Source organism: Fusarium mangiferae (genome assembly GCF_900044065.1).
Source record: "Fusarium mangiferae strain MRC7560 genome assembly, contig: FMAN_scaffold015, whole genome shotgun sequence".
NCBI classification, from domain to species: domain Eukaryota; kingdom Fungi; phylum Ascomycota; class Sordariomycetes; order Hypocreales; family Nectriaceae; genus Fusarium; species Fusarium mangiferae.
The window spans coordinates 867,232-891,845 of NW_024573935.1; the positions used below are offsets into that span (position 1 = coordinate 867,232).

The 24,614-nt window shown below is 47.7% G+C and overlaps 8 protein-coding genes across 8 annotated transcripts; 3 read left to right on the forward strand and 5 right to left on the reverse strand.

Moving 5' to 3' along the window:
* Window positions 1-140: 140 nt before the first annotated feature.
* On the reverse strand, window positions 141-9,502 carry FMAN_12884 (uncharacterized protein; the record flags this gene model as incomplete). Its single annotated transcript, XM_041823377.1, has 2 exons — window positions 141-9,139; window positions 9,190-9,502. The coding sequence occupies 2 exons, from the start codon at window positions 9,500-9,502 to the stop codon at window positions 141-143; spliced, it is 9,312 nt and encodes a 3,103-aa protein (XP_041688964.1).
* A 1,204-nt stretch (window positions 9,503-10,706) lies between these two features.
* Window positions 10,707-12,397, forward strand: FMAN_12885 (uncharacterized protein; the record flags this gene model as incomplete). The annotated part of the gene is made up of 4 exons (XM_041823380.1): window positions 10,707-10,811; window positions 10,885-12,008; window positions 12,053-12,161; window positions 12,212-12,397. 4 exons carry the CDS (start codon window positions 10,707-10,709, stop codon window positions 12,395-12,397), a joined length of 1,524 nt encoding a protein of 507 aa, XP_041688965.1.
* A 265-nt stretch (window positions 12,398-12,662) lies between these two features.
* Window positions 12,663-13,289, reverse strand: FMAN_12886 (uncharacterized protein; the record flags this gene model as incomplete). Its single annotated transcript, XM_041823381.1, has 1 exon — window positions 12,663-13,289. The coding sequence occupies one exon, from the start codon at window positions 13,287-13,289 to the stop codon at window positions 12,663-12,665; it is 627 nt and encodes a 208-aa protein (XP_041688966.1).
* A 289-nt stretch (window positions 13,290-13,578) lies between these two features.
* On the reverse strand, window positions 13,579-14,865 carry FMAN_12887 (uncharacterized protein; the record flags this gene model as incomplete). Its single annotated transcript, XM_041823382.1, has 1 exon — window positions 13,579-14,865. The coding sequence occupies one exon, from the start codon at window positions 14,863-14,865 to the stop codon at window positions 13,579-13,581; it is 1,287 nt and encodes a 428-aa protein (XP_041688967.1).
* A 1,431-nt stretch (window positions 14,866-16,296) lies between these two features.
* Window positions 16,297-17,877, forward strand: FMAN_12888 (uncharacterized protein; the record flags this gene model as incomplete). Its single annotated transcript, XM_041823383.1, has 1 exon — window positions 16,297-17,877. One exon carries the CDS (start codon window positions 16,297-16,299, stop codon window positions 17,875-17,877), a length of 1,581 nt encoding a protein of 526 aa, XP_041688968.1.
* A 1,253-nt stretch (window positions 17,878-19,130) lies between these two features.
* FMAN_12889 (uncharacterized protein) lies at window positions 19,131-20,046 on the forward strand (the record flags this gene model as incomplete). The annotated part of the gene is made up of 2 exons (XM_041823384.1): window positions 19,131-19,539; window positions 19,589-20,046. The coding sequence occupies 2 exons, from the start codon at window positions 19,131-19,133 to the stop codon at window positions 20,044-20,046; spliced, it is 867 nt and encodes a 288-aa protein (XP_041688969.1).
* A 561-nt stretch (window positions 20,047-20,607) lies between these two features.
* FMAN_12890 (uncharacterized protein) lies at window positions 20,608-22,645 on the reverse strand (the record flags this gene model as incomplete). The annotated part of the gene is made up of 5 exons (XM_041823385.1): window positions 20,608-20,633; window positions 20,688-20,979; window positions 21,035-22,131; window positions 22,188-22,351; window positions 22,416-22,645. The coding sequence occupies 5 exons, from the start codon at window positions 22,643-22,645 to the stop codon at window positions 20,608-20,610; spliced, it is 1,809 nt and encodes a 602-aa protein (XP_041688970.1).
* A 404-nt stretch (window positions 22,646-23,049) lies between these two features.
* Window positions 23,050-24,060, reverse strand: FMAN_12891 (uncharacterized protein; the record flags this gene model as incomplete). Its single annotated transcript, XM_041823386.1, has 3 exons — window positions 23,050-23,160; window positions 23,226-23,568; window positions 23,621-24,060. 3 exons carry the CDS (start codon window positions 24,058-24,060, stop codon window positions 23,050-23,052), a joined length of 894 nt encoding a protein of 297 aa, XP_041688971.1.
* Between the last annotated feature and the right edge of the window lie 554 nt (window positions 24,061-24,614).

Sequence of the window (24,614 nt, forward strand, 5' to 3'; positions counted from 1 at the left end):
CGTGATTCCAGCTTCGCAATTGCGTCTCTTACTGTGTATCCTGAAACAGATGGGATTTAACCTCAATTTCTACTTCACTTCTATTTGTCTATTCTTTCCATTTTAGTCAAACATGTAGTAAGCCACGTACCAGACAGAAATTAAATAGCATGCCTGTTATCGAAGTCATCCTCAACCAAACGCACTCCTTCAATAACCCTTCCCATATCCGTCTTGTCAATAGTCCCACAGTCCTGCCTGACCTTTTCCAAAAGCTCCTTCAGAAACATCGCAGGGCTCTTGGTAAAACCACATTGACTCCCACTACCACCAACAGCATCGTCATCCAGCCTGTCCCATGCTAAACAAAGCAAGTCACAGACAAGCTTGTAGTCGTCATAAGACGACAGATAGAGCTGCCCAGAAAAGAGATTGAGAAACGTAATGATGTCTCTCGGTATCTCCTCCACGACCTTCTTCCCCACGGAATACAGCTGAAGGTCATCCACCGGTCGAAAGGCAAGATTGACCCTTGGCGCGTAAAGGTGGAGAGCAACATGTTCTGACTCTTCGATAAGCGGAAGAAAGTGCTGTGCCTCAAATGGGCTTATAACCACCATTCGAGAAGCACCCTCTTCGTTCTTACCAACCAACACCCACTGTACAGGACGTTGATAAGAGTCCGAGTAGCTCTTCCCACCAAACGAACCTTTGACAGTATGCGCAAAGTCCATACTCACCCATACCGTCTCAGGGAACTCCTTGATATCGAAGTGGACAGCTGCCGAAGTTTTGTTCAGACTTTGGAACGCGGGTTTCATCACAGCTCGAAAGGCGGTGGAGGACTCTGGGAATGAGCCGTCTACTATCCACTTCTGTAGAAGCCTGTTGACACTATGGGTGTCGGGCTTCAGGGCAGGAACCTTTTCGACCTGACGCTCGTGCTGTGTTTCTGGCGCCAGCTCTCGTTCTTGTTCCTCCTGCAGAGAGAAAATACGTAGTCTTTCCAGACCAAATTCTTCGCATCGGGACTTGAAGACCTTTGCGGAGGAGTCATTCAGCCCTTCTGTGAGTGAAGAAAGGTCGGCCAGACCTTTCTGGGGAAGATATCTTTCCCTCAAGCTCTGTCCCTCCTCTTCGAGAAACTCATCTGGCTTGGTGTTATCATCAGAAAGGCGGGACCAGAGGGCTTCTTGTTTGGAGAACCTAACACCCTGCGTAAGCCACAGCGGCATAGCCCTCTTCAGGTCAAGACATGTCTCAGTGATAGCCCAGCAGAGGACATCAGAAACAGAGATACCTTCCCTGCCAGGGGCATCTTCACCCTTGAGTTGAACAATCTTGTGCTCAATCTCCCACGGAATGCAGAACTCCACTGTCTGTCCCTTACCCAGCTTGCGCATCCGCATACAAGCTTGAACCAACCTATCTTTTGTCAGACCAGCACCCAGAGTGACTACAGCACGATAGTTGGCGGGAAGCTTCAGATCCGTTCCGCGGGTATGTGCCTCATCCAGAAAGACGAGACATAGATCCAGCTGCTGGGAGAACGGGGAGGTCTGGAAGTCTTCGATCTTGCCTGAACGGTCGATAACGACAATTTCGTCGCTATCATTGAAGAATACCACAGATTGAGTGGAATCCTGATCCTGATAGCAGGCTAACCATTGCTTAGCAAACTCCTGGTTGGTAAGATCAACGACTTGGGCGCCAACGTCGAGAATGACTCGGGTATTAGGGCTCATGTTGGATACCATCTGCAAAAGAAGACTGCTATCGAAAGTTGTACCCTTTGCCTCTTGGGGCATCAATGAGATTCCATTCTGTGGCTGGAGTAGATATTCTAGAACAAGAGCGTTTGTATGCTTCTGCTCAGGGAGGTCGAGCTGCTTCATATCGAGTGGTAGAACATATCGCGAGTCGTTGGTTCCGCTGAATCCTGTAGTAGGGTTATACTTCTTCTTACCTAGGTCCCAACCTGAAGCCGACAGCTTGTGAGGGAATTCCTTGGACTCTTTTGCGAATACTAGATGACACAAGTAGTAATCAACCGCCGCTTTAGAGAATCGTATATGGGGAAAGATTTCAGTAGTGCACTGCACCCGGTCCCTCAAGTTGACTCCTTCCAAGCTCCTGAAGGCTTGTGGTAGCGGTGGTGCAGTCTTGACCCAGCCCTGATACTCCTGCGCAGCATTGTCCGATCGACTAAGTAGCTCAAATGCCGCGAATAAAGCGTCGTCGTCGAGACCACTGTAGTAATAACTCAGACAGGTGAGCGTGATCACCACGTCAGGATGACTAAACTCCGATCGAGGTGATGGGTTATCCTTTGCCCGGAAAGGAACTGCCAGTTTGGTCATCTTCTCCCTGTTGTGGTCCAAACCGTAGTTAACTCTCCACCGTTTACTTCCTAGTGCGAAGGAAAGAATTCCCCCGGCGAAGAGTCCCCGGAGAAGGAGTATATTTCTACTCACTGTTTCGCTCCAGAGGGAACTTTTCTCCACAGCCTCGATGTCGGAAGCTGTTGGCTCAGGCTGAGAGATGTATCGTTTTACTGCATCTCGGATCCGTCTGGGTTGGCGTGCGATGGGGAAACCGGATATACCAGTATCGCATACTGACTCGGTGACACGTTTGAAGATTTCAGCTTCGGCATCGGGTCGTAGAATTCGTAGGCTAGGATATCTCCCGATATGCCGGGCGTCAAATTCGATGGAATGCGGGTACTTGGACTTTATCTCGGGGCCGAACTTGGCAATGAGGCCCATGACTTCCTGGATGACAACCCATCTGTCGGGGCTATTTTCAATTGGCCGTTGCTTTCCAAGAGTGTAGATGAGTTCGAACTTGACACTGAAATTCTCATCACTCTCGTCAACTATATCTCGAGAGGAACGGTCAAAGAGATTTCTTGTCTGCGACATTGCTTCGGCCACTTCCAAGTCTCCGCGGATTCGAGATTCCACCTCCATCAATTGGAACGAAAGCAAATGCTCTGGCTGAACCATCAATACACCACCCTCCTGGGTGCATCGTTTCATGAGACACTGGATGGCATCTGCAGTTTGTAGATCCATCTTGGTGTCTCGGGAGAACGGAAGCATATACACCGGCCGATCAAGGAGTCCTGATAACTTGGAGATCAACATCTGATGCATCTGCTTAGCCTGTGGCTTTGCGACAATGACTCGAACAAGCTTTGTCCCATCTCCAAGAGCTGTGGCGACAATTGGCACGATGACTGTTGACTTTCCTTCGCCCATGTTGAGCTGCATCACTGAGTTCTTGTTATCAGGAGGCATGATCATCTGCTCAGCGATCTGCTGCTGTACATCGCGGATCATGATCTCACTTTCGCATTCCAATAATAGCCATTCTGGATGGTCAAAGGGACACCAGCTTTGATGGCCACCATTTTCAAGTTCACGAATGAGATCGACGTGACTGGACTGGAATCGAATTAGACGTTTGGCTCGTTGTAATGAAGTGATCGCAGTTCCGTAGTGTATCAGGCTATCTCTCCATCCAGCAGAAATTGTCTTCCATTGGGCTGGTATGAGTTGCTGCAGGATTTGAGTGGGTGACATCCTAGGAAGGAATCCAGCTTCTTCAAGGACAGTATACATCGCGTGTGAGACTTTACTTGAAGACGAGAGGGAAGAGAGCAGAGTATCATGCAGCTTTGTTAGGTGAGACTCGCATCTCTCCAAGTGGTCTTGAAGTAGGCTTGGGAGCTTTCGAAGCTGTTGCTCCTTCAGCTCAGATTCGACATGGCCATGCAAACTCGAAAGACTATCCTTCAGCTCTCTCAAATACCTGTGCTCATATTCAAGCTTCGCTTTGGTATCAAGGTTGTCAATGATACCACTGAGCTTGTTGCTCTGTCTGTCCCTCTCTGAGTTCACCAGAAGTCGATCTAAGGCTGGAGGAGTCTTATGATGCAAGATGCCTAAGGACGAGAAGAGATTTGACGTAGCCACAAATCTTGACACTGGTCTGCTGGTGCGTATCAGCGTCCTTGGTAGTACTGGCGACACCTGTATGAACTCGCCCGGTACGTCTTCTCTCATGTAGCCAGCTATTATATCCAGATGCTTCCTCAGGCGAAGGTTCTTCAGCCACTGGTTCCACTTTCCAAGGGCACTTTCCATGGCAGGTCCCATCCTAATATACGACGTCAACTCCATGTATGGATCTGACGGCGTTTTCGGATCCTCAGAAGGCCATTGCCGTTGCAGGTGTTTCACAAACGTATCTATGGCTTTAGCGCTTCTCTTTCTGTAGTCGTCTCTACGCCGATTTCCAACGTCGCTGCTTCTCTCATCGAAACGACGGGCAGATATGGCATCAGGGCTGCTGGCGTAACTGACTATATATGGTGCTATCGCGGCTCGCAAGTCCTCTTCTCGAATTTGGCAGCCGGCTGTTAGGTTGTATGAAGATGCCCCGAGCAGTTTGCAGTCAGCCATTGATCGGAACTGGGTGAGCAATAGCAGCGCCTGGCCAACCTGAGGATCGTACTCTGAGGAATATGACATTGTGGCCATCCACATCATCAGCTCGTACTTGTCGAACCAGGTGACTGACTTCTTGTATGAATTGTGAAGCTGGAACCATACAGACGATAGATATGATTCTGGGCCTTGTAGCCAAGATGAGTCGTAGTCGATTCTGCTTTTAGGCAAAATCTCCTTGGTGTGGACACGTTCGTCGCCACTCATGAGACTGAAGAGAAGGTGGCCAAGCCTACCAGATACTGGTCTTGAAAGGGTGCAAGACTTGTTGTAGACTCGGTACGCCATCTCCACGGTGCGTGTAGACCTTTCGAGTGATTTGCTCTTCTCCCTTGACACGTATCTGATATCATGTTTTGTAGTAAAGTCTTCTGCACCAAAGCCAGACACTCGAGTTCCAGATGCCCGAAGAATGGCGCGATCTACCAACTCATCTATCGAGCGGTGTTGGTCCATGCTTGGGACAGGGTTTTTGAGAAACAGGAACTGAACTTCGCGATATTTGCTCAAGATATTTCGAACTTCTTTCCCATATCTGTCATCTTGGATGGTGTAGCTCAGGTCATTCCGCCACCGGACCCTCTGCATCTCTCGTCGATCAGCGGGATAGTATGATCGCTTTGGTGATAATTGGGCAATGTTCGACAAAATTGTATACGTCGATTCTGAGAATGCCGTAGGAGCTCTGACTGAGGCGGAACCAAGGATAGTGAGAGCCTCCTCGGTTCCAGTGCGCTGGAGGAAGGGATCCGGGAGGCAGTAGGATGTCAGAGCGTGGAGGTATGCAAGATACAGCTTGCTTTCTACCTTATCATTGGGTACGATCCTGCGAAGTAGGGGATCTAGCCTGTAAGTTTGAACTCGACTAGCTGTCTCACGATCAAGAGAAACTTCGGCGTGGTTCTCGACCCCGGAATCAGTAGACATTCGGCAGCTAACATCTCCCTCAGGTATGATGACGGACCTGATTTGAGAGTCATGGAAACTTCGCAGAACAAGTTTGTTCTCAAGTCCGATGAGGGTTCCAATGGCTTGGTTTTGATCAACCTCCATATCTCGGAATTGTCGAGACTTGATGTTGGATGTCCCCGACCTGATCGTGAACTGAAGGTGGAGCTTTGGTAGCTGAACCTCAAGCTCCTTGCTTTGTTGGTGTAGAACCAGATGTAAGGCCGAGGCCGGCTGAAGTGGTGAGAAGATACGGGAGATTCTCCGTCCAAGCTCACTCCATGGACATACAAGCACACTTTCTTTACCAAGTGATAACTGCCATGTGTCACTTTCCTTTCGTAAGTGCCAACTCTCCTTCTTCATGCTTGGCCAAGGATCATCGACGTGGCAGAACCTAATCTCTCCCGACACTTCCTCACGCCAATGCACGTGATTATCGGTGAAGTCATCAGGAAGTAGACCTTGGAGGTTCCTTGATGGTACCAATTCCAACGTCGAGCCGTTCTTGGTAAGACTTACAAGAAGGTCATCAACGCCCTTTTTTGTTTGCACACCAAGATGAACCGTGTACCCGTGGAACATCTTCGTAGCGCAGAAGCTCATACCAGGCATGTCGCTCGGCATGACTTCCATTGTAGCTGATCCGAATAGTTTCTGATACTCTCGGTGAGTCTCATAACGTTGCGGAAGTCGTGAAACAGGCGATCCATTGACCAATAACTGTCCTGTGAGAAGGCTGACATGAACTTGGAGGTTTCCAGTGATTTCCGTAACCCAGTGATCAGAGATCAAGGACCATTCACCCTGTCGCGCGAAGTCAGGCCATCGTCGTCTAATGGCTGTATCGAGACATAAGTTCCCCCGAGAGACTATCACGTTGACTAGGATAGGAAGGGCTCTATGCATCGTGACTTTATATCGGTCGAGCATAATGCCATATAGCGCATCCTCCTGCAGTTGTTGAAAGTCGGCGTTATTATGGATGATAATCGAGATTTCCAACAGTATCGCCGCTTGCTGTTCATCAGTCAATACCTGTTCAAAGTGGTCGCCCTCCAAATTGAACGTCTCGATGCAGACAAGGGCAATCTGCACTGCTGCCTCGAGAAATTCCTCCCGTTGGGTGCGATGCTCAATATCCTGGACCTTGCACAATAGGTGCATCACCCATTTGTAAGAGATCCCTCGGCACTTTGCGATGAGTTCTAGAATTTGTGCTGACAGGGACTTGTCAGCTAGAGCAAGTAGCCTGGTGGCCAAGCAGGTGAACGAGCACAGCGAGGTGTACGACTCCCAATTCTCCTGAACCCTTGACACGCTCTCACTCAAGTACTTCAGAATCTGAGAACCGAATTTCATCTCTGTCGGTCGAGTATGCGCATATCTTGTCGGCTCATGCTCATAAAACGGCCCAGCTTGCAACATCATCTGGAGTAGAAACAATGCAGTCTCTGGCTTATTGAAGTCTACCGTCGGCATAGCAAGCTGTGTAAGGATGTTTATCCACTGAAGGCGATATCCGTATGGTAAAACAGCCAAAGCCTTGAACTCGCCGAGCGACATGTACTCTGGACACTCAGATTGGCTCGCGATGGCCTGATTGGGTGTTTCTCCGTTCTCACAAAGCCATGTTCGAGCGAAGAATCTTTGCAAGGCATGAGCTCTCGCAGGGAGTTTGATGGTACAGCGCTTTGAGATCTCTGTCGTTGGCTTGAAGGTAGACAGGAAGGTATTCCTAGAACTATCGTGATATTGAAAACGAAGGCCGTTGTTAAGACAGACATCAGCCTCAGTAGAGGTTTCGATAGATTTCTGATTGCGGTGTGTTTGAGAGTGTGGTTTAATTTCAGAGAGTAGTTGCACTCTATGCCGCAGGGATTCACACCAAGAACTGAGGGGTTTATACGTCGCCAAGGGAAAGGATGCACGTGGGTAGTCACCCGCGCTTGAAGATTCAAATTTCAGGATGTTATCCAGGAAGTAAACCGTAGCATCTCGCCATACAGCAAAACTGACGGGTACATCCATTTCAAAGACAGACGTTTGAGCCTCGAGCTCATCTGCTGGGAAAGGCCACTCATGAGGGCTGAATTTGAGCTTCTTTGCCTTGGCAGGGAGAGCACAGCGCGCGCATTTGTTCTTGGTATGAACGTAATACTCCACGTCGTGTTCAACTTGGAGGACCTTCTCACATTGCATGTCGTCGCACTTCTTCATGATATCGTCGTACTTTGCTTTGAGTTTCCGGAACTGCTGTAGCTTCTTATCGCGGTCGATCTGTGCACTGCGCTCGATCTGTTCTTTCTTCTCTTGGAGCTTTGGGGATTGTCGAAAGTACTCAACGGCGAAAGAAAGTCTCTGACCGTATGAGAGAAGTGCTGATAGCTTTAGTTTTCCGGAAGAATCATCGAGGTACTCTTCCAGCCGATGGAGTCTCTCCATGTCTTTCTTCGAATGGACCAAGAGATCGCTGAAGACCTCGCGAGGGATCTCATTTCGATACTTCAACATCAAAGGGTTGTGGTGGACGGCCATCTTATCAATAGCTACCCAGATCTCACCGAGAGTAAGGAGCATCTTCGACATTCTCTCGGGGCGTCCGGTGTACCATCTTTCCGCAGAAATATGGTAGTGCTCAAGCAGTGTGTTCAGACTGTGGCATGATTGATCGTTGTTTAAGTGATGTTGAAGCCATGTGCTGAGGTTGTTCTCTACCCAGGCCTCGACAGCTGCGAGCTCGATAGATATGTTGTCATTGTTAACAGAACCATTGATTCCAGGGAGAGTAAGAGGGTCTAGTGCCAAAGCCATTGGCTTCGCCTTGAACTCTTTAGTTGTTGATAGTTGTTGCCGCCTGGGGATAGTCGCGAGGAAGGTATCGAGTTCAGGCAACGAGAAGTCGGTATGCTCTTCGAACTTGAACTCAGCTAGGACACCGAGATCAAGTTGCTGTTCGTTTCGTTGCTGAATCTGGATCCATCTCTCCTTCAACATTTTAGAAGCCAATGAGACGATATTCTTGATAGCATGAAGCCATGGCCCATCCTCAATATCCCCAAGCTTGCAAAGCCGTCTTGAGATCTTGGCCATCATCAAATGAATGACCTCACTAGACGACGACTTTTCACTGGCAAGCTGAAGAGCTTGAGCTATCAAGAACACCATAAAGCGCTTGTAAAGCTCCTGTGATCCTTGTGGATGGCGCACCATGGTGAGCTGAAGTCCCACGCGGAGAAGAATCCACAGCGGAGATCTCGTCCATGGATCTCTACTGTTATTCCACGAAACTTCTTCACGGGTCCTCTTCTGAACCGCTTTGATCTCAGTAGGTGTCCCAGCACCTCGCAGAAAGCTTGTCAGCAGCTCGGTGACGATACGAGGATCTGTTGTGTCGCGCTCCTCAGTGTGCATCTGCTGCGCTTTCTTCACTTTGGGCTGCATTTCTGCTACGGCCTGATGACTCATTTTGACAAGAGTTTTAGCCAAGACCTCTTGGAAGCAGGAATCGTTGAAGTCTTTGGCGGAGACTTCTGTCGCGGTGGCAGGGAACTCGCGAATAAGACGACCTCTCGTTACCATAGCTGCCCTGTTGGTAGGCGAGAGTTCAAATGTCTCGAACGAGTATGAGCTCTCTAATCGTCGAATAATCAAGCCTGCATTTTGCTCGGTGATATGATACATTGAGGCGGCGTCCGCTGTTCATGCGTCAGTAGTGTGATCGGTCAAGGTTTGCTACAAAACTTACCCTCTTCTGAAAGTCTCTTGAAGGAGTTCTGGACACTTCTAGAATCCAGATAAAGGTTCGAATCTCGAGCATCCCGGGTGTTCTTCAGCAGAGAGATACAGTGGTTTGTTACAGCGTTGTCATCTTCGCCAGATAATTCCTTGAAGCGTTCCAGGTACCGTATTACGAAGTTGATGAGGAATTCTTCGTTTGATGCCAAAGTATCATCGTGTCCTGGCAACTTGGATGGTAGGATGAGGTGATGAAAAAGGTAGTCGAGTTGATCGTTTGTGCAGGACAATGCCTGCACTGGAGTCTGGTGAGATTCGTCCATTTTGAAGAGATGGGAGATGTCGAGTTTCTTGTAGGGGAAGAATGTTGTCAAGGAAGTGGGGGAGAGGTTGGACTTTTTATGGTATGATTCAGAGTAGTAAAGTATGTTGTGAAAGGTTTAGGTGTTAATGTAAATGTTTGCTTAATACATGCTATGCCGTTGTGGGTTCTACAATATGTAAATTTCGGATGCCGTCGTGATTATTGGTTGAAGAAGAAAGTAAACTTTGTTCACATCGAGAAAGGATTCAAACTGGAATATAGACTTTCGAGTGGCCAATAGCAAAATGGATTAAACACTGTTAATATTGGTCCAAAGATATATCCCAGAACTCGAGTGTCCTTAATTTTACTGCTTCTAGTTGAGGTGTACTGCAAATTATCTGTTTTATACCTGGGAATATATCGCCTTACTAAATTTATAAACAGTATAAACGTGACCTGTAGAGTCTATTATACGAGAAGCCATTTGTTTTAATTTTTGAATATTATTTAGTGATGTTATACACTCGATTTTCACAAATACTTTCGTGACTCGGTACCAAAGTTTCAAGATAGAGTTTAGCGTAGAGTGTCAGAATCGCGGTGCCTGGCGCCGATCTCCCGCGTGCCAGCCTGACTCCATATCTCCTTGAGACTGTTGTCTCCTAAGTCTGCACGTGGGTGCGCAACACAATGCAGCAGCGAGTATTTCTTTGGCACGTTGACATTTCCCTATTGAACCGCCCCCCTGGCCAAAGGGGCACGGCCTCGTCGAAACCAGCAGAAAAGCATGTGCAAATCTCCCCAGAACTGCAGTCTCGGGCCCGGGAACATCTTCCGTCCGTCTACGTCACACCAGGGATAATTGCAGCACAGCGCAGCGTGGCATGCCCAGACGCCAATAAATTAGGCTACAGAATAACTCTGATAGGCACCAGAATACACTGCAGTCTGCAGAGGCATCCAATTACGCGTCCCAATTTCATGATATCCCTCTTCATCTCGGTTACATTCTGGCTACTCCTATCGCTTTTGGGCAGGGATGCAATGCACGTCCTGAGGCCCGGATGCAGCGGGGCCTCACATCATTTGAAGGTGGCTTGATGTATCAGCTCAGCATGCCGTGCGATTAAAAGGGTTGCTTTGACCGCTTAATCTCGTGTTCAACCATCCGTTCTTCTTCCCTTCATCTCATACGTATATGGGCGAAAGAGTCTGTGACCATGGCCTTGAAGCAGAATGGAGGTGCTCATTTGAGTAGCGATATTGACTTTATCGCGACACCCAAAGCGCCCGCTGACGTGCTCTCTACCGGCAAGAATCCGGGCGTTCCTTTGACCAATGCAAGTTGTCGCGCGGATTTGTGTGCATCATGTCATATCTGCTAATTACTGCGAATAGTCTCCCGCTATCAAAAACGCTCCGCTCCCCGCCGACGGCCCCGGATACGAACAATGGTCCAACATCTTCCTCGGCGTCGCCCTCTACGGCGTTCCCCAATGGCTATCATGGAAACTCGGCGGTGGTCTCAAACTTGCTCTTTTCCTCGCCATCTTCACCACTGTCCCTGTATTGATCGTCATTTGGACTTTCATGTCCAAATTGAGCCCGCGAATCAACGACAAAGTCCGTCTTCCTGGCCGACCGATCGAGTTCTACCTCACCTTCAAAACGGACCAGCTTCGCGCGCGATACACAGGCCGCCATAAAGTCCCCATGAATAAATTCTTTGAACTCTATTTCACAGGCCAAGTCGATCTTAACGCCGACGCTCTCGAGATATTAGAGTATCGCCATGACTGGGCGACGTTTAATTTCACCAGCGAGACATTTAATTATCTTCTATTCAATTTTTTCCCCGATGTCATTCTTCACTTGCGCTCGCAGGACGAAGAGCAAGTTCGCACCAATTACGATAGCGGAAATGATCATTACGCTTGGTTCCTCGGCCCACGAATGATCTATACCTCTGGTATCATCTCAGACCCTGACCGCGAGGAAACGCTTGAAGAAATGCAGGACAACAAACTCGCCATCGTCTGCGAGAAAATCAACATCAAGCCCGGCGACCGAGTTCTCGACATTGGCTGCGGATGGGGCACCTTGGCCAAATTCGCCAGCTTGAACTACGGCGCGCACGTCACGGGTGTAACTCTGGCGAGAAATCAGGTTGAGTGGGGAAACGATGGTTTAAGAAAAGCAGGCGTTGGCGAAGAGCAGAGTCGGCTTTTATGCTGTGACTATCGCGATATTCCTGAGCAAAAGTTTGACAAGATCACGCAGCTTGAGATGGCGGAGCATGTTGGCGTGAGGCGCTTGACGGGGTTCTTTCGGCAGTGCTATGACATGCTGGAGGATGATGGGGCCATGTATGTGCAGCTGTCGGGATTGCGCAAGGCATGGCAGTATGAGGATTTCATTTGGGGTTTATTTCTGAACAAGTATATCTTTCCTGGCGCTGATGCATCGACGCCGTTATCGTTTTATGTTGGATGTCTTGAAAGCGCTGGATTCGAGGTCAAGAGGTACGTGATCTGACGTTTTTGAAGGTATCTACTAACTGGCTCAGTGTTGACACTGTTGGCGTTCATTATTCCGGCACTCTTTGGCGATGGTATAGAAACTGGCTCGGAAATGCCGAAAAGGTCAAAGCCAAATATGGCGTTCGATGGTTCCGAGTATGTACCTCCAGCTATTCACTTTATGGCAAAATAGCTGACTTGAGCAGATCTGGGAGATTTTCCTGGCTTATTCCACCATCGCATCCCGTCAAGGCTCGGCTACTTGTTTCCAGATCGTAGTTGTCAAGAACCTCAACTTGACTCAGCGCATTAACGGTGTCTATTCTCAGTATGGTCTGCATGGTGCTCTGGAGGTGGCTCGGGCTGCTGGAAAGGCTGTCCTGCCTAAGTGAGAGTACTCGCTTGGGTGAAGTGGGAATCAATGGAATGAAGAAGCTTGCGAATTGAGTCTCTGTCAGTAGTTGGCGTGCTTATTTCCTGAATAGCTATTGTGGTGTTGCTTCACTATGACGGAGTTGGTAGTTGGAGAATCATTATCTTGATTTTATTAATTTTAACCACCTTTTCCTGCATATAATATAGCAGAAACTACTTTTGTAAACTGAGAAAAACCAAACCCGCATGAGATAGCCAGTAATCAACAAGGTTTGCCAGTCATTAGTTGATAGCAGCATAGAGACCAAAAACCCCTCCAGCCCCGATGAGAACAGCCCTCACGAGGTTCAACCACCGGAACCTCTCCAGCAACTCATGAACCTTCTTGTCTTCCTCTGCTGTGGACTCCCTCTCCGTTTGTTCCTGAGGACCGCTCAAGTCTGCGAACTCAAAGCCTTCATCCGTTCCTTTAACAGACTCCCAAGCACTTCTATCAGTCGATATACTACCCTCAGCTGCTTTCTCACTCCTCGCTCCACCGAGTCTATTATTCTCCTCAATAAGAGCAAAGTTTGTCGGAATCATGAGCTGAGTAAACGGTGCGATGCTAAATGCTAGAGCCGCTGCGGTTAAGAATGTGTTGGTTTTGGGACTGTTTTTTGAGAAGGCGAAGAGGGATCCAGAGCCTGTTAAGTTGTTGGAAGATGCTGAGTAGATAAAGCCAATGGTTGACAGAAGTGAGGCTGATGGGAAGACATGTGACCCGCGACTGAAGAGCCATCGGATGGAAGGTAGAGATCGAGAGGCAGGCTGAGATTGAAGCTCCGGGACGTCGAAGAATGTCAGGGTGGCGATTCCACCTGACGCCATCAAGGCAGTGGAGATGGAGATGATTTCAACTGTCGACATGTTTGTGCAAAGGTAGACTGAATGATAGTTTATAATATTGGCATTGTCAGGGTCAGTCTTCAACCTTTTGACTCTATATCTATGTTCTGCGGTTTATGGATGACGTAATGTGCCTTTGGCCATGACGCTTGTATATAGATGCCGGCCTTTGGCAGGTTTCCGGAACCCGCGACGATTGTCCGTCTTGAAATCAAATTCCTAGTCCAAAAAGTGTTTGATTTGTAGGAACTCGCCCGGTAACTTCTACTAGGTTCATCATACATTGCCAACACAATATGTGTGTGCATCATCATAGATCGACCTTGACAGCAGCAATATGCTGTGAATAAAACCCAGTGACAAACAACCAACCCTTCTTCTTCCCCCCCTCAAGCTTTGGATCAATTCCAATCAACACAGCTGTAGCTGCAGATCTCAGTCTTTTTCCATCATCTTCAAACAGGATCTTGTTCTCCCACTTTCCATTCTTTCGCTGAGCAAGCCATACCGTCACTGGTTCAGTGGCGGTGTCGATGCCAATGCTATTTGCAAGCTCACAGGCCTTTGAAAGACCAGCTGAGACATAGCCACTGCTGTCGTTATCTCCACTAGCAAAGGGATCGCTGTAGTAGAAGGGGTTGTCGACGGCTGTGTCGAATGGGATTGTTTCTAGGACTTGGATGGTATGGTCCGGCTTGACGGTGGATATGTGGATGTCTCCGCTGGCTGCACTGCCAATGGCAATTTCGTTGGGAGTTCTCCCGTGACCAAGACCGTTGTTGTTATGGAGGCCTGTCAGAGCGACGGAAGCAATGAACCCAGCTGTTGAGTCCTTGGAGGCGGTATCGGTGATTTCAACGTAGATTGTGTTTGACCATTTGGCGCCATAGTACATATCCTCAACTTGTCGCATAAGACCCTCGCGGTAATGATGATCGTTCGTGACATAGAAGCTTGTCGAGGACAGAGCAACAATGTCGTTTGGAGTCTGGATCAAAGGATGGCTAATGGATCGAACATACTTGACCGAAGAAGACCCAACACGATGATAGAAGATCTCAATCTGAGAAGCTGCTTTGTTTCCGCCAAACGCCTCCTTCTTCCCATCGACAACATGTTGAGCATACTCGGGATTGGGAAGATGATTCACGGCAAAAATATAAACTCCATCCTTATTCTTAGGATCAGCAATAACATCAATTCCATGCGTGATAAACGGTTCCTGAAAGGTCTCAAATTCCAGTCTTTTCGACTTGAACGTCTTGGGGTCTATGACGTGGATAGACCCACGCGACTTGCTAGCCGTGAGGGGATCGTGCAAAACGCCCAGACCAGGAAACCACGAGAACCGCGGGGCGTAGGAATCTTCACACGCTGTGTAGAGTAAACCAGAGTGAAGATGCACGTCCTCACAGACAATTGTATCGTCAATGGTTATAAAATCTGCATCCGAGACGATAGTGGACGATGGAGTGCGGAAGAAGCCGAGAACGGTTGTGACACGATTAATAGGGCGGGCGAGAAAAACACCTAGACCTATAGTGAGGGCTGATACAACCAAGGCCTTTGGACCGACTGTAGAAGACTTTGACGCCATTTTGGAATTGTTCGATGGGAAGGAGAAGAATTGGGCTTCCCCAGTTCCACGAGGGTGATCTTCATGATAAATGAGGGGGACGTGGAAACAGCTAGACTTTTTGCCGAGGTCCGAATTTGAGGTTAGTTCGTCAACTGAAAAGCAAGACTTGTCTCATTTAGGTCGAATAAGAGCATCGTGATTGGCATTGGGCATGCGATATACGAAGGATTGGAGTTAGCGATGCATATAAGCTGAAACTGAATCCCATAGGTGGAGCTGGAAGATTTAGGTAAGCTGACGTTGAATACTAGACAGGGATTTATGTAATAACTGCGAGATCCGGTGTCGCAAATATTGAGTCACCATTGGCCATGTATAGCAGGAGATTGTACGACCTAGGGTCAGAGAGGATATAAGTCGGAAAGCTGTTCCGTCGTTGCAATCATTGCGTGCACTTGTGATGACTAGAGTTCGGCTCCGTGGATCCTTTGCGGCGCAGCGATCAAACACTGTGGCCTGGGACATTTGATTGGACCAAGAGTAATTATCAGATGCCCATAAACGTATTTCGGGATTTGGGACATTGTCCGAAGCTGATGAATGGAGTTAACCTGAAGATGCGTCAGTGAATGTTAGATCCACTCTGTTGCTGATATTGCGCAGGCACAGGCTATTGAATATAACGTGAGACCAAAGCGAAGAGATCCCTTGAGCAATCATGACCGGTATCTTGGCACCTCTGACTGCCATCATCTGAGTTCCAAGTTCTCTCTGCTGACTCGAGGTCTCAGCACGAGTCATCTTTGCTTTGTGATCCCAGCCACGTTTGCCAGTTGAACTCCAAGGTGACGTTAAAATGGCACAAGTAGGTAATATTTCGATTTATTTCTAATGTTTCCTAATGATGCTCCCTCCAAGCGATGACAAGATCTGAAACCGGTGGCTGCATGGTTCTATTTATAAGGGCTGAAACATATAGAGCACTTAGTCTTGAGCCTCAACATGGTCACGAGGTCCAATCAATCAATCGAGAATTACTAAGCTATCGATAGTAATTAATTGCACAATAAACTTGGAGATTGACGTCAAACGTTACAGTGTTGGGCTATACCCTTTGTGACATAATTCGCGATATGGCGTGCTCAACGGTTCCATACAGGGCGCTTATCGACCTGTCAACGGTCGGGAAATGCACACAATAAGGGAGAACTATTAGGTATGCTATTTAAACGGAGATAAGGGAGTCAAAAACGGACAAGATGTCTTGATAATCGTAACACTCGATGGATGTTCCGGATCAAACCGTGTTGATTGAGTGGTGTTGAGGGGTTTTATATTCAGCGCTCAATCCCAAAGAGACTGATTCAACTGCTCCAAATTATTGCCAATTAAGGTACTTTAATCAGTCGACTGCGTTTTTGCAGTGGTAGTCTCGCCGATACTGTAACAATGAGTCCTTTCCTCAATGGTGATCGATCACCTTCACCCGAAGAGCCAACCAAGTTCGGCCCCGACATCAAAGTGGCAGTAATCGGCGCCGGTGTCAGCGGAATCTGCGCAGCAGCATATCTCCTCAAAGAAGGTGCCGATGTCACTGTATTCGAGCGATCTGGCGTCACATCTGGAGTATGGCACTACGACAGTAGAGCAGCGAGTACAGACTACCCCAGCGAGAAGCCCTCTGCCGGCGACTATGTGACTTCACTCCCAGGCCAATTCTCATCAAACCGAACCAAAGACGGAAGTGCTGCTCATCCCCTCGAGGCAAAAGACAGGGACGATCTCGACGTTGCATTCTCTCCTCCCGGCCCCGCTTATTTCGGTCTCCGAAACAACGTCCCTACAAGTCTACTCTACAGCAATCTTGGTCCATGGCCAAAGGGAACTGAGGATATCACCGGTCATGAAAATATTCAAAGCTACCTCCAGGGTCTTAGTAAGAAATTCGGCGTCGACGATGCAACAGTTTTTCATACGCGTGTTGAAGACGCCAAAAAGAGCGACGATGATAACCACTGGGATATCCGAACAATAACTCTCCTCAAGGGAAATGGCAAGCCTACAATCATCGAGCGCAATTGGGAATTTGATGCTGTCGTGGTATCAACGGGCCATTATAACCTACCTCGCATTCCTAATACCCCTGGTCTTGCTGAATGGAAAGTTCACTTTGGCGACGATGTTATCCATACGAAACAGTATCGCCGCCCGGAGCAGTTTGAGGGGAAGACTGTTCTAGTTGTTGGTGGGGGTGCGTCGGCGTATGATGTTTGTCGTGAAACCAGCGAGACCGCGAAGAGGGTTATTCAGAGCACTAGGGGCGGAGACTTTGATCTACCGCCTTCGATGTTTCCTGGGAGCGTTGAGCATGTTGGAGAGATTGAAAGGTTTGTGTTGGTAAAAGATGGAGAAGCTGGAGAAGTGAAGAGTCGAGTTGTTCTGGGTGATGGAGAGATTCTCGACGATGTTGATGCTGTCGTTTTGGCAACAGGCTATCTAACATCATATCCCTTCCTGGCACAGTATCATCGCGACGATGTATCCGCCAACGACGCAACACGAGATATTCTCATAACCTCGGAGGGAAACATGGTGCACAACCTCCACAAAGACATATTCTACACCGAAGATCCAACTCTCTCATTCATCGGCGTACCATATTACACTGCAACCTTTTCTCTGTTCGATTTCCAAGCACAGGTTCTGGCTCGCGTACTTACTGGGAAGACATCCTTACCAGGTATTCAGTCTCTACGACAGGAATACGATCAGCGTGTTGCGAGCAAGGGACGTGGGAGGAAGTTTCATAGTTTGGCGGGAGATGGTGAAGAGATCGAGTATGTGAGGGATTTACTGGACTGGGCGAATTCTAGTCTCGTTAGTGACGAGATTCAACCGTTGGTTGGGCATTCTAAGGGGTGGTTGGATACGTATAATGAGCAAAGGGAGAAGAGGAAGTTGTTGAGGGTTGCAAAGGGTGCTGAGCCAGAGGGGCTATGGGCGAGGCCTAGTGATCTGGAGAAGGCATAGCGAAGGGTAAAGTCAAGATGGCATGCAGTTTTAATGATTTAACCGTTCACAGAGCAAAGAGATAAAAATATTTTCGTACAAATGAGGATATTGTGAAAAATGCGTGGTGTTTCTGACTTTGGAATTATCATGTCTGGTCGTTGGCTCGGCCGACCTGAGGCAACGGAGATTATGTCGTGGCGTTGTCGGCGAATCATCTCTCATTCACCCGGAGATGCAGTTGAATAAAGTGAGGCTCATGCATCCAAATCCGGCCAGTTTTAATCCAGTCTTTCGCCTCAAATCCAAAACTAGCCTTGATGAGGACATTTTTGGAGGTCCTGGAAGCCTCACGGTTTGGCTTGGCCGATAGTGGGCCCCCAACCACCACGGTGATGATCTTGGGCTACCAGCTGGTGCAAAGCCGTGAATAGACTGGCAGCAGCGTATAAAATCACAAACAATACCAAATCATGCAGGAACTCGTCGGGGAACGCGAGCCGGGCCAGTGTAAAATGCCTCACCGTGCATGGAAACGATCTCACCGGTCACGCGCCATTAGACAAATCGTCGACTATTCCGTGGGGGACTCAACGCAGAGGTTCAAGCAAACCTAGCTGACCAACAAGGTTGCAGCGGCGGGTTAAGCATATTATTTACCTTAATTGAGAATAAGCGTTGGGTCTCGATCCACAGACTGTTAGTGCCAAGATACCTTGATAGTTACCGCGCAGTGGGAACAAGAACCCTGATAGACATGTCATGGCAGAAAACACCGAGGCTAGCAGCACCCTTACCAAATACTGTTGTGTTTTGATTTGCTGGATGTTTGGATATGACGCCACTGGAAAGTCTCTTGACGGGCTCTTTTTGCTAATGCATCGACCGGTTCAACTGTTAAACCTTGTATGAGCCCCCACGATAGGCACCCTAGGGGAGGAAAGAAAACACAGGACCTCGATCCTAAATGACAAAAAGACTTAGGATAATACATTCTAAGTTTAGGATGACTTTTGCTAAGTTTATTTTGACACCTAACAGCAAGGTCCGCTGTTTTCTTGCCCCTCGAGGACACCAAGACTAGGCTATGAAGGATTTTCAGCAGTGAGTAATTGGATTCGACCAGAACCTGGAAACCTGGATGCTACATTAGGCAGAAGAAGAGCTGTATAAATACCATCCAATGCTTCCTGCATAACACTTGTTTCCTCAGCCTCTCAGCCTCATCCGCCAATCCCAGAGCTACTCCTCTACATCCCCAATCAACCGTCAAGATGATGTTCAAGACCACCGCCGTCGCCCTCCTCCTCGGAGCAGCAACCGCCACTCCCATCTTCGGCCGCGCTGAGACCAGCCAAACAAAGTCTGCCCCCCAGGCCACCGCTACCAACAGCGTTTACGACTGGTCTGAGGGCTGGGCTAAGGACTATCCCATTCACCAGTCCTGCAACGCGACGCTCCGTCGCCAGTTGGTCAATGCTCTGGATGAGACTGTTCAGCTAGCTCAGCACGCAAAGGATCATCTCCTCCGATGGGGAAATGAGTCCGAGTTCAAGCAGAAGTACTTTGGTAACGGATCTACTGCTACGCCTATTGGTTGGTATGATCGTGTTATCAATGCCAACAAGGCGGGTATGCTGTTCCGTTGCGATGACCCTGACAAGAACTGCGCCACCCAAGATAGTAAGTCAAAACTATAGACTACATATCAGCATATGACTAACAATTGTAGAATGGGCTGGCCACTGGCGAGGTGACAACGCCACCACCGAGACCGTCATCTGCCCTCTCTCCTTCGAGATCCGCCGCAGCCTCGACTCCGTCTGCGGTCTCGGCTACACCGTCGCCCAATCCAAGCTCAACACCTTCTGGGCTACTGATCTCCTCCACCGCGTCCTCCACGTCCCCACCATCAGCGAGGGTATCGTCGACCACTTCGCCGAGGACTACGCTGAAGCCGTTGAACTCGCCAAGACTGACCCTTCAAAGAGCGTCATCGACAGTGATGCTCTTCAGTACTTCGCCATTGACGTTTACGCCTACGACATTGCTGCTCCTGGTGAGGGATGCACTGGTGAGGCTGAGGAGAAGGAGACTCCTACCAAGGCGGAGTCTGCTAAGCCAAGTGCCACCAAGGAGGCTCCTAAGGAGTGTCACACTCACAGTGATGGTGTTGTGCACTGCTCTTAGAAGAGTGTGAACTGGCTTTCGATTCTAATGATACTTTTTTGATTGCATTGTCGATTGAGCTGAGACCGTTACTGGTATCGTCTTGACGGCAAACGTCTATAATCATTGGATTTTTTCTGTCTTGTGATCTCAATGGAACGTTAATCACGAATGATTCACTTGTTATCAGGACAAGTAGATACAGGTAGATCAATGACTTTGTAGAGGCGACACAACAGGCAACATGACATAATGATAATCAGTACAATTCGCGATCTGTTAAAACAAAGTTGACATTCAGTGCATCCTTCCTGTTTTTCTTTGTAAGAAATAACATACCTCAAGCCTTTTCATCTATCCCAAACTGAAATAAATTCACTGTTCTTAGGAGTTCCCAGTCAGCCTCAAGCTGGACTATAGCCTTTATACCACCCTTCTAAGGTTGATAGATCTTTTCTTAATATAGAAGCTTAATCTCCCAGATATAGCCACTAATGAAGTTACATATGGCATAAATAAATACAGTTAAAATCACATTAAGTTCCCTCAAAGAGGGATTTAAAGTCCTTTCTAAGCAAAATTCTAACCCTGTTTAGAAGCACATCTTTCTAGTAAGTTAGCAACTATTAATGGAATAGAAATCCTAAATCGGCTGCACTTACGGGTCTTAATGCCGACCAAGCAATTCTGTATGTTTTTGATCTCGTTGGAGTCAACAGCATAGATTTCCGACATGCGCTGCCGCCAATAGCCATTCACGAATATCTCGAGAGACCTTGTAGATAGTCTCATGTGCATCATGTATGCTATGAATTCTTCCATTAAGCGCTCCAGAAGGGCAGCGTTCTCTTGTTCACGCTTATGACTTCTGATCTTCTGCCATTTTCTTGGGTCACAATTCATGAGCAAATTAAATTTATCTGGTGATATGTCTGGCCTGTCGATGACAGTGAACTATACTTGTGGTCAGCAAAATCATCATCGCCACTCATTGCGCTGTTACTCTTACTTGACAGCAAGTATGAGTCATTTCTAGAGCCTCGAAAGTTAAAAATCGGATAACTTCATTGCACCAGCCTGTTATGTATGAATCACCTTCTTCGGTGTCTAGAATGACTGTGTGGAAGAAACTGCATAAGACATTTGACTCTAGTTTATTAAAGTCCTTGACGTACGCCTTTAAACCTGTTGTCAATGGCGTGCATCCCTTGTCCGGGGGGGTACACCAGCATCGGCAGTTGTCAAGTAACGGAACCCCGAGGACGCCCTTTGCGTTTCCAGGGTAAAAGCATCTGAGTGGGGGATGAAAATCGGAGCAATATCTCGACAGATAATGCCAGCTAGTAGCCCCGATATTAAGTCCGAGATTAAAGGGGCCTTTTGGTGTCTGTTCCATTATTCTTTGGCTTTCTACCCAATCCATACCCTCCACAACATTTCCATAACCGATCTCGATCCGACGGGGCTCATGGAACAGATGCTGCGTCATGGTCGGTAAAAGTCCAAAGACATTAGGCGCCGATAGATGTGTAAACCCATTTTTGAAAAGAATAGGATAATGGTAAATTGAGGTGCCGCGGAAGTGGTAGATTGTTGTATAGGAGGATGGAACTCTCAGTGCTAGGGGAATGCTGATGCCAGACTTATCAAGGCATGAACAAAGATAGCTTGCTTGGTCATCTGGGATGTCAGAGGTAAGTAGCAAATCTTGGCAAACAACCTGCTGCTGTTGCGCTAGAGAAAGCAAGTCTGATCTTCTTCTAGCTAGGTTAGAAGCAATGACATCCATGCATAGTTCAGAAGCTCTCTGAAAGATACTTTCTGTTTTGTCTCCATAGTTAACTGGGCATCCGGCTTTGAATAGCAGATCTGCGGATTCGATACAATCCGCATTGACAGCAACTTCAAGAGCACTTTCATCCAGCACGCCAACAGCATTTGTGTGCAGAAGCTTTTGAAGGCCCTCTGGCCAACATACACAGAGTCGAACAGTCGTCATGCCGAGTATTTTCTCTGTTACGGCCTCTGGGGACCTTGTAAGAGCTATGTCAAGCATGTTGATGGATTCTTGAAATATTGCCTGCATAATTGGGTGAAGATCGAAAACTGTAATTGAATCAGTTACTTAGAGAAGAAATTCAGTTCTTTTACGCAGGACTTACTGTGCTCACCGCCATCTAGTAAAGGCCATATCTCCCTAGGCCGATACCCTAAGAGGCACACGTAAGATACGATGACTGAAAAACGCATATGAAATATTGTTGGGCAAAACCGAGCTAGGCTCCTGCACTCATCTAGTAAAAGTTCTGGGAAAAACATAGATGGGCTATCGTTATGATCAAGAAATTAGCTCTTTCGTTTCTTATTTAGAAACCTGACTCTTCACTTACAATTTTCCATTTTCCTCGCCAGCAGCACTAACAAGTGTTTTGATCAGTCTCTTCGCCGAAAACGCGAGTGATTCAAGAGTTAATTGAGCGATGGTTTTGTCTGAACGCATCCGACGGTCTCTGATTGCGTCGAGTGCTATCTCCAAGGCTAGCTGTGAATCGGTCAGATGAGGCCGCTTATTAGGAACGCTCCATACGACTGACCAGAGCGTGACTTTTTCCACTTTCATCTTGATCGTATGGAGAGGACTTCCTATCTCTATAGAGAGAGAGTATCGCATGTTCCGCTTCTGCAAACCTCAATGAGATCTCATTTGCTGTGGAGCGCGCTGATCGTCTTTTTATATATTCGGAAAGCTCATCCAACACATCATAGACTAGACTGTGAGATCTTGGGACCATACTTTTATATCGAATAGACATCCCAGGAGTTGTAGTCCCGAGAGAATATTCGATACATGTGAGAAAGAGTCTTGAAGATAGAGACCAGAGCTTGAATGGAAGCTGTGCCCTGGCGATTGTTTTTGTCGACTGGTCAATTCCGAAATATCTGCAGCCACGTGTATGCTGACCAGGACTATGCTGTTCATACTCGAACGTAGCATGCCACACTCGATAGGACAATGCTGAAACTTTATGCTGTCGCTTGCATGTACAGTCGAGGGGGTACTTTGCCAACTGCTTTGGATTCCTTGTTCTTGCAAGAGCGGAAGCTTGTCTCGACCTGACGTTCTGAATAGACATTCTATCCATACCCTTTAACGGAATTCTGTCAGCGTTGTCATAAAAAGGCTCTCTGATATGTCTGACCAGGGTTGTTCGTATCAATTCATTTTGAAAGTTGTTCTTTTCTTTTAGCTCGTCCAAAGCTTTCATAAAACACTGGTTGATGTCTTCTTGGTGCCGTTGATTGATTGACATAAGAGAGCCAATGTCGGTATTGATGAGCCTCAGCTGCCCGCCAATCTCTTGTCGAAATTGTTGCGCGAATGTTTGAGCCTGGGATATTTCAGTTCTCAAGTCCTGATAGTAAACTGCCATGCTGCTGTCTAGAAGCTGAAGTTGGTCAGAGAGCTTGGTCACGTTTGCGTCTTGGTCTTTCATGGCATTTCCAAGATCATCAAGATTAGTACGGATTCCGACTGCAATATCCCTAAGCGTTTATTTAGCTTGGAACTTAATTGATAGAAGGTTGAAGTGCATACAGTGAGGTTATATTCAGACCGAGACTTAGATGTTGGAGCAAGCCCTTCAATGCCTGGCAAAGTGACTTCAATTTCCCTTCGCGAAACGGATATAATAGCGATCGTCTGGCATTATCCATCTTTCCCAGCACATAATGCTCTGGACTTTCTGTTCCACGGAGCTTGAGTGAGAATTGCTGGATTTCGCGAAGCTTTTCTTCACTCTCGGCCAAGCATCGACGAATGGCTGGTGTTTCAGGGGAACTTTTGTCAACCTTTGGCAAGATGCCCTTCAGGGAGTAAAGAATCGATACCATAGTTTGAACATCGCTGAGGCTTTCTTGGATATCTTGATCTTGAGCTTTGAAAGATTGAAGGTAAGATATCAGGCCTTGGCAGACCTGTATGCCGAGCGAAATGATGCCGACCGCGCTCCCCGCGACGGAAAGCGGATCGGACATGTTGCAAGGTCAATGTGTGCAGAAAGGACCAACGACAAGGGACAAAGGATCTTATATAGCAAAGAGGGGAAAGACGTATTTCTACTCGAAAGATTTGAGCTGCGTGCGTAGATGTGAGATTGAAAGGAAAAAGACAAGTCAACCCCGCTTCCGATGCTTGTGAATCTCAGCCGTCAGGCAGAATGAGGCAACCGCATAATACGTTCGTTTCTTATCCAATCATTCCTTGTAACACAGACTCAGCCTTTGTATTTTCATGCATGGCTGCGTGGCAAGGCAGAACCAACAGTGCCAAACTAATCCCAAGTGTTTTCAAGAGTAGCGGAAAGGCAACAGACAAATGAATGGTATACAGACGTGATTGCGTCTCGTGCGACGGGTAGACCAACAGCGTTCAGCTTTTAGGAGGCCAAATGCCAGTTATGTATGGTGTAAGCTGAGCAGTAATTCTTTGCTTAGTCACAAGGCTAAAGTCGACCATCGTGAAGAGTCAAGTCACTGAGGCAAAGGCAAAAGATGTAATCCGCAATGTCCTTGATTTAAGTATTATCCAC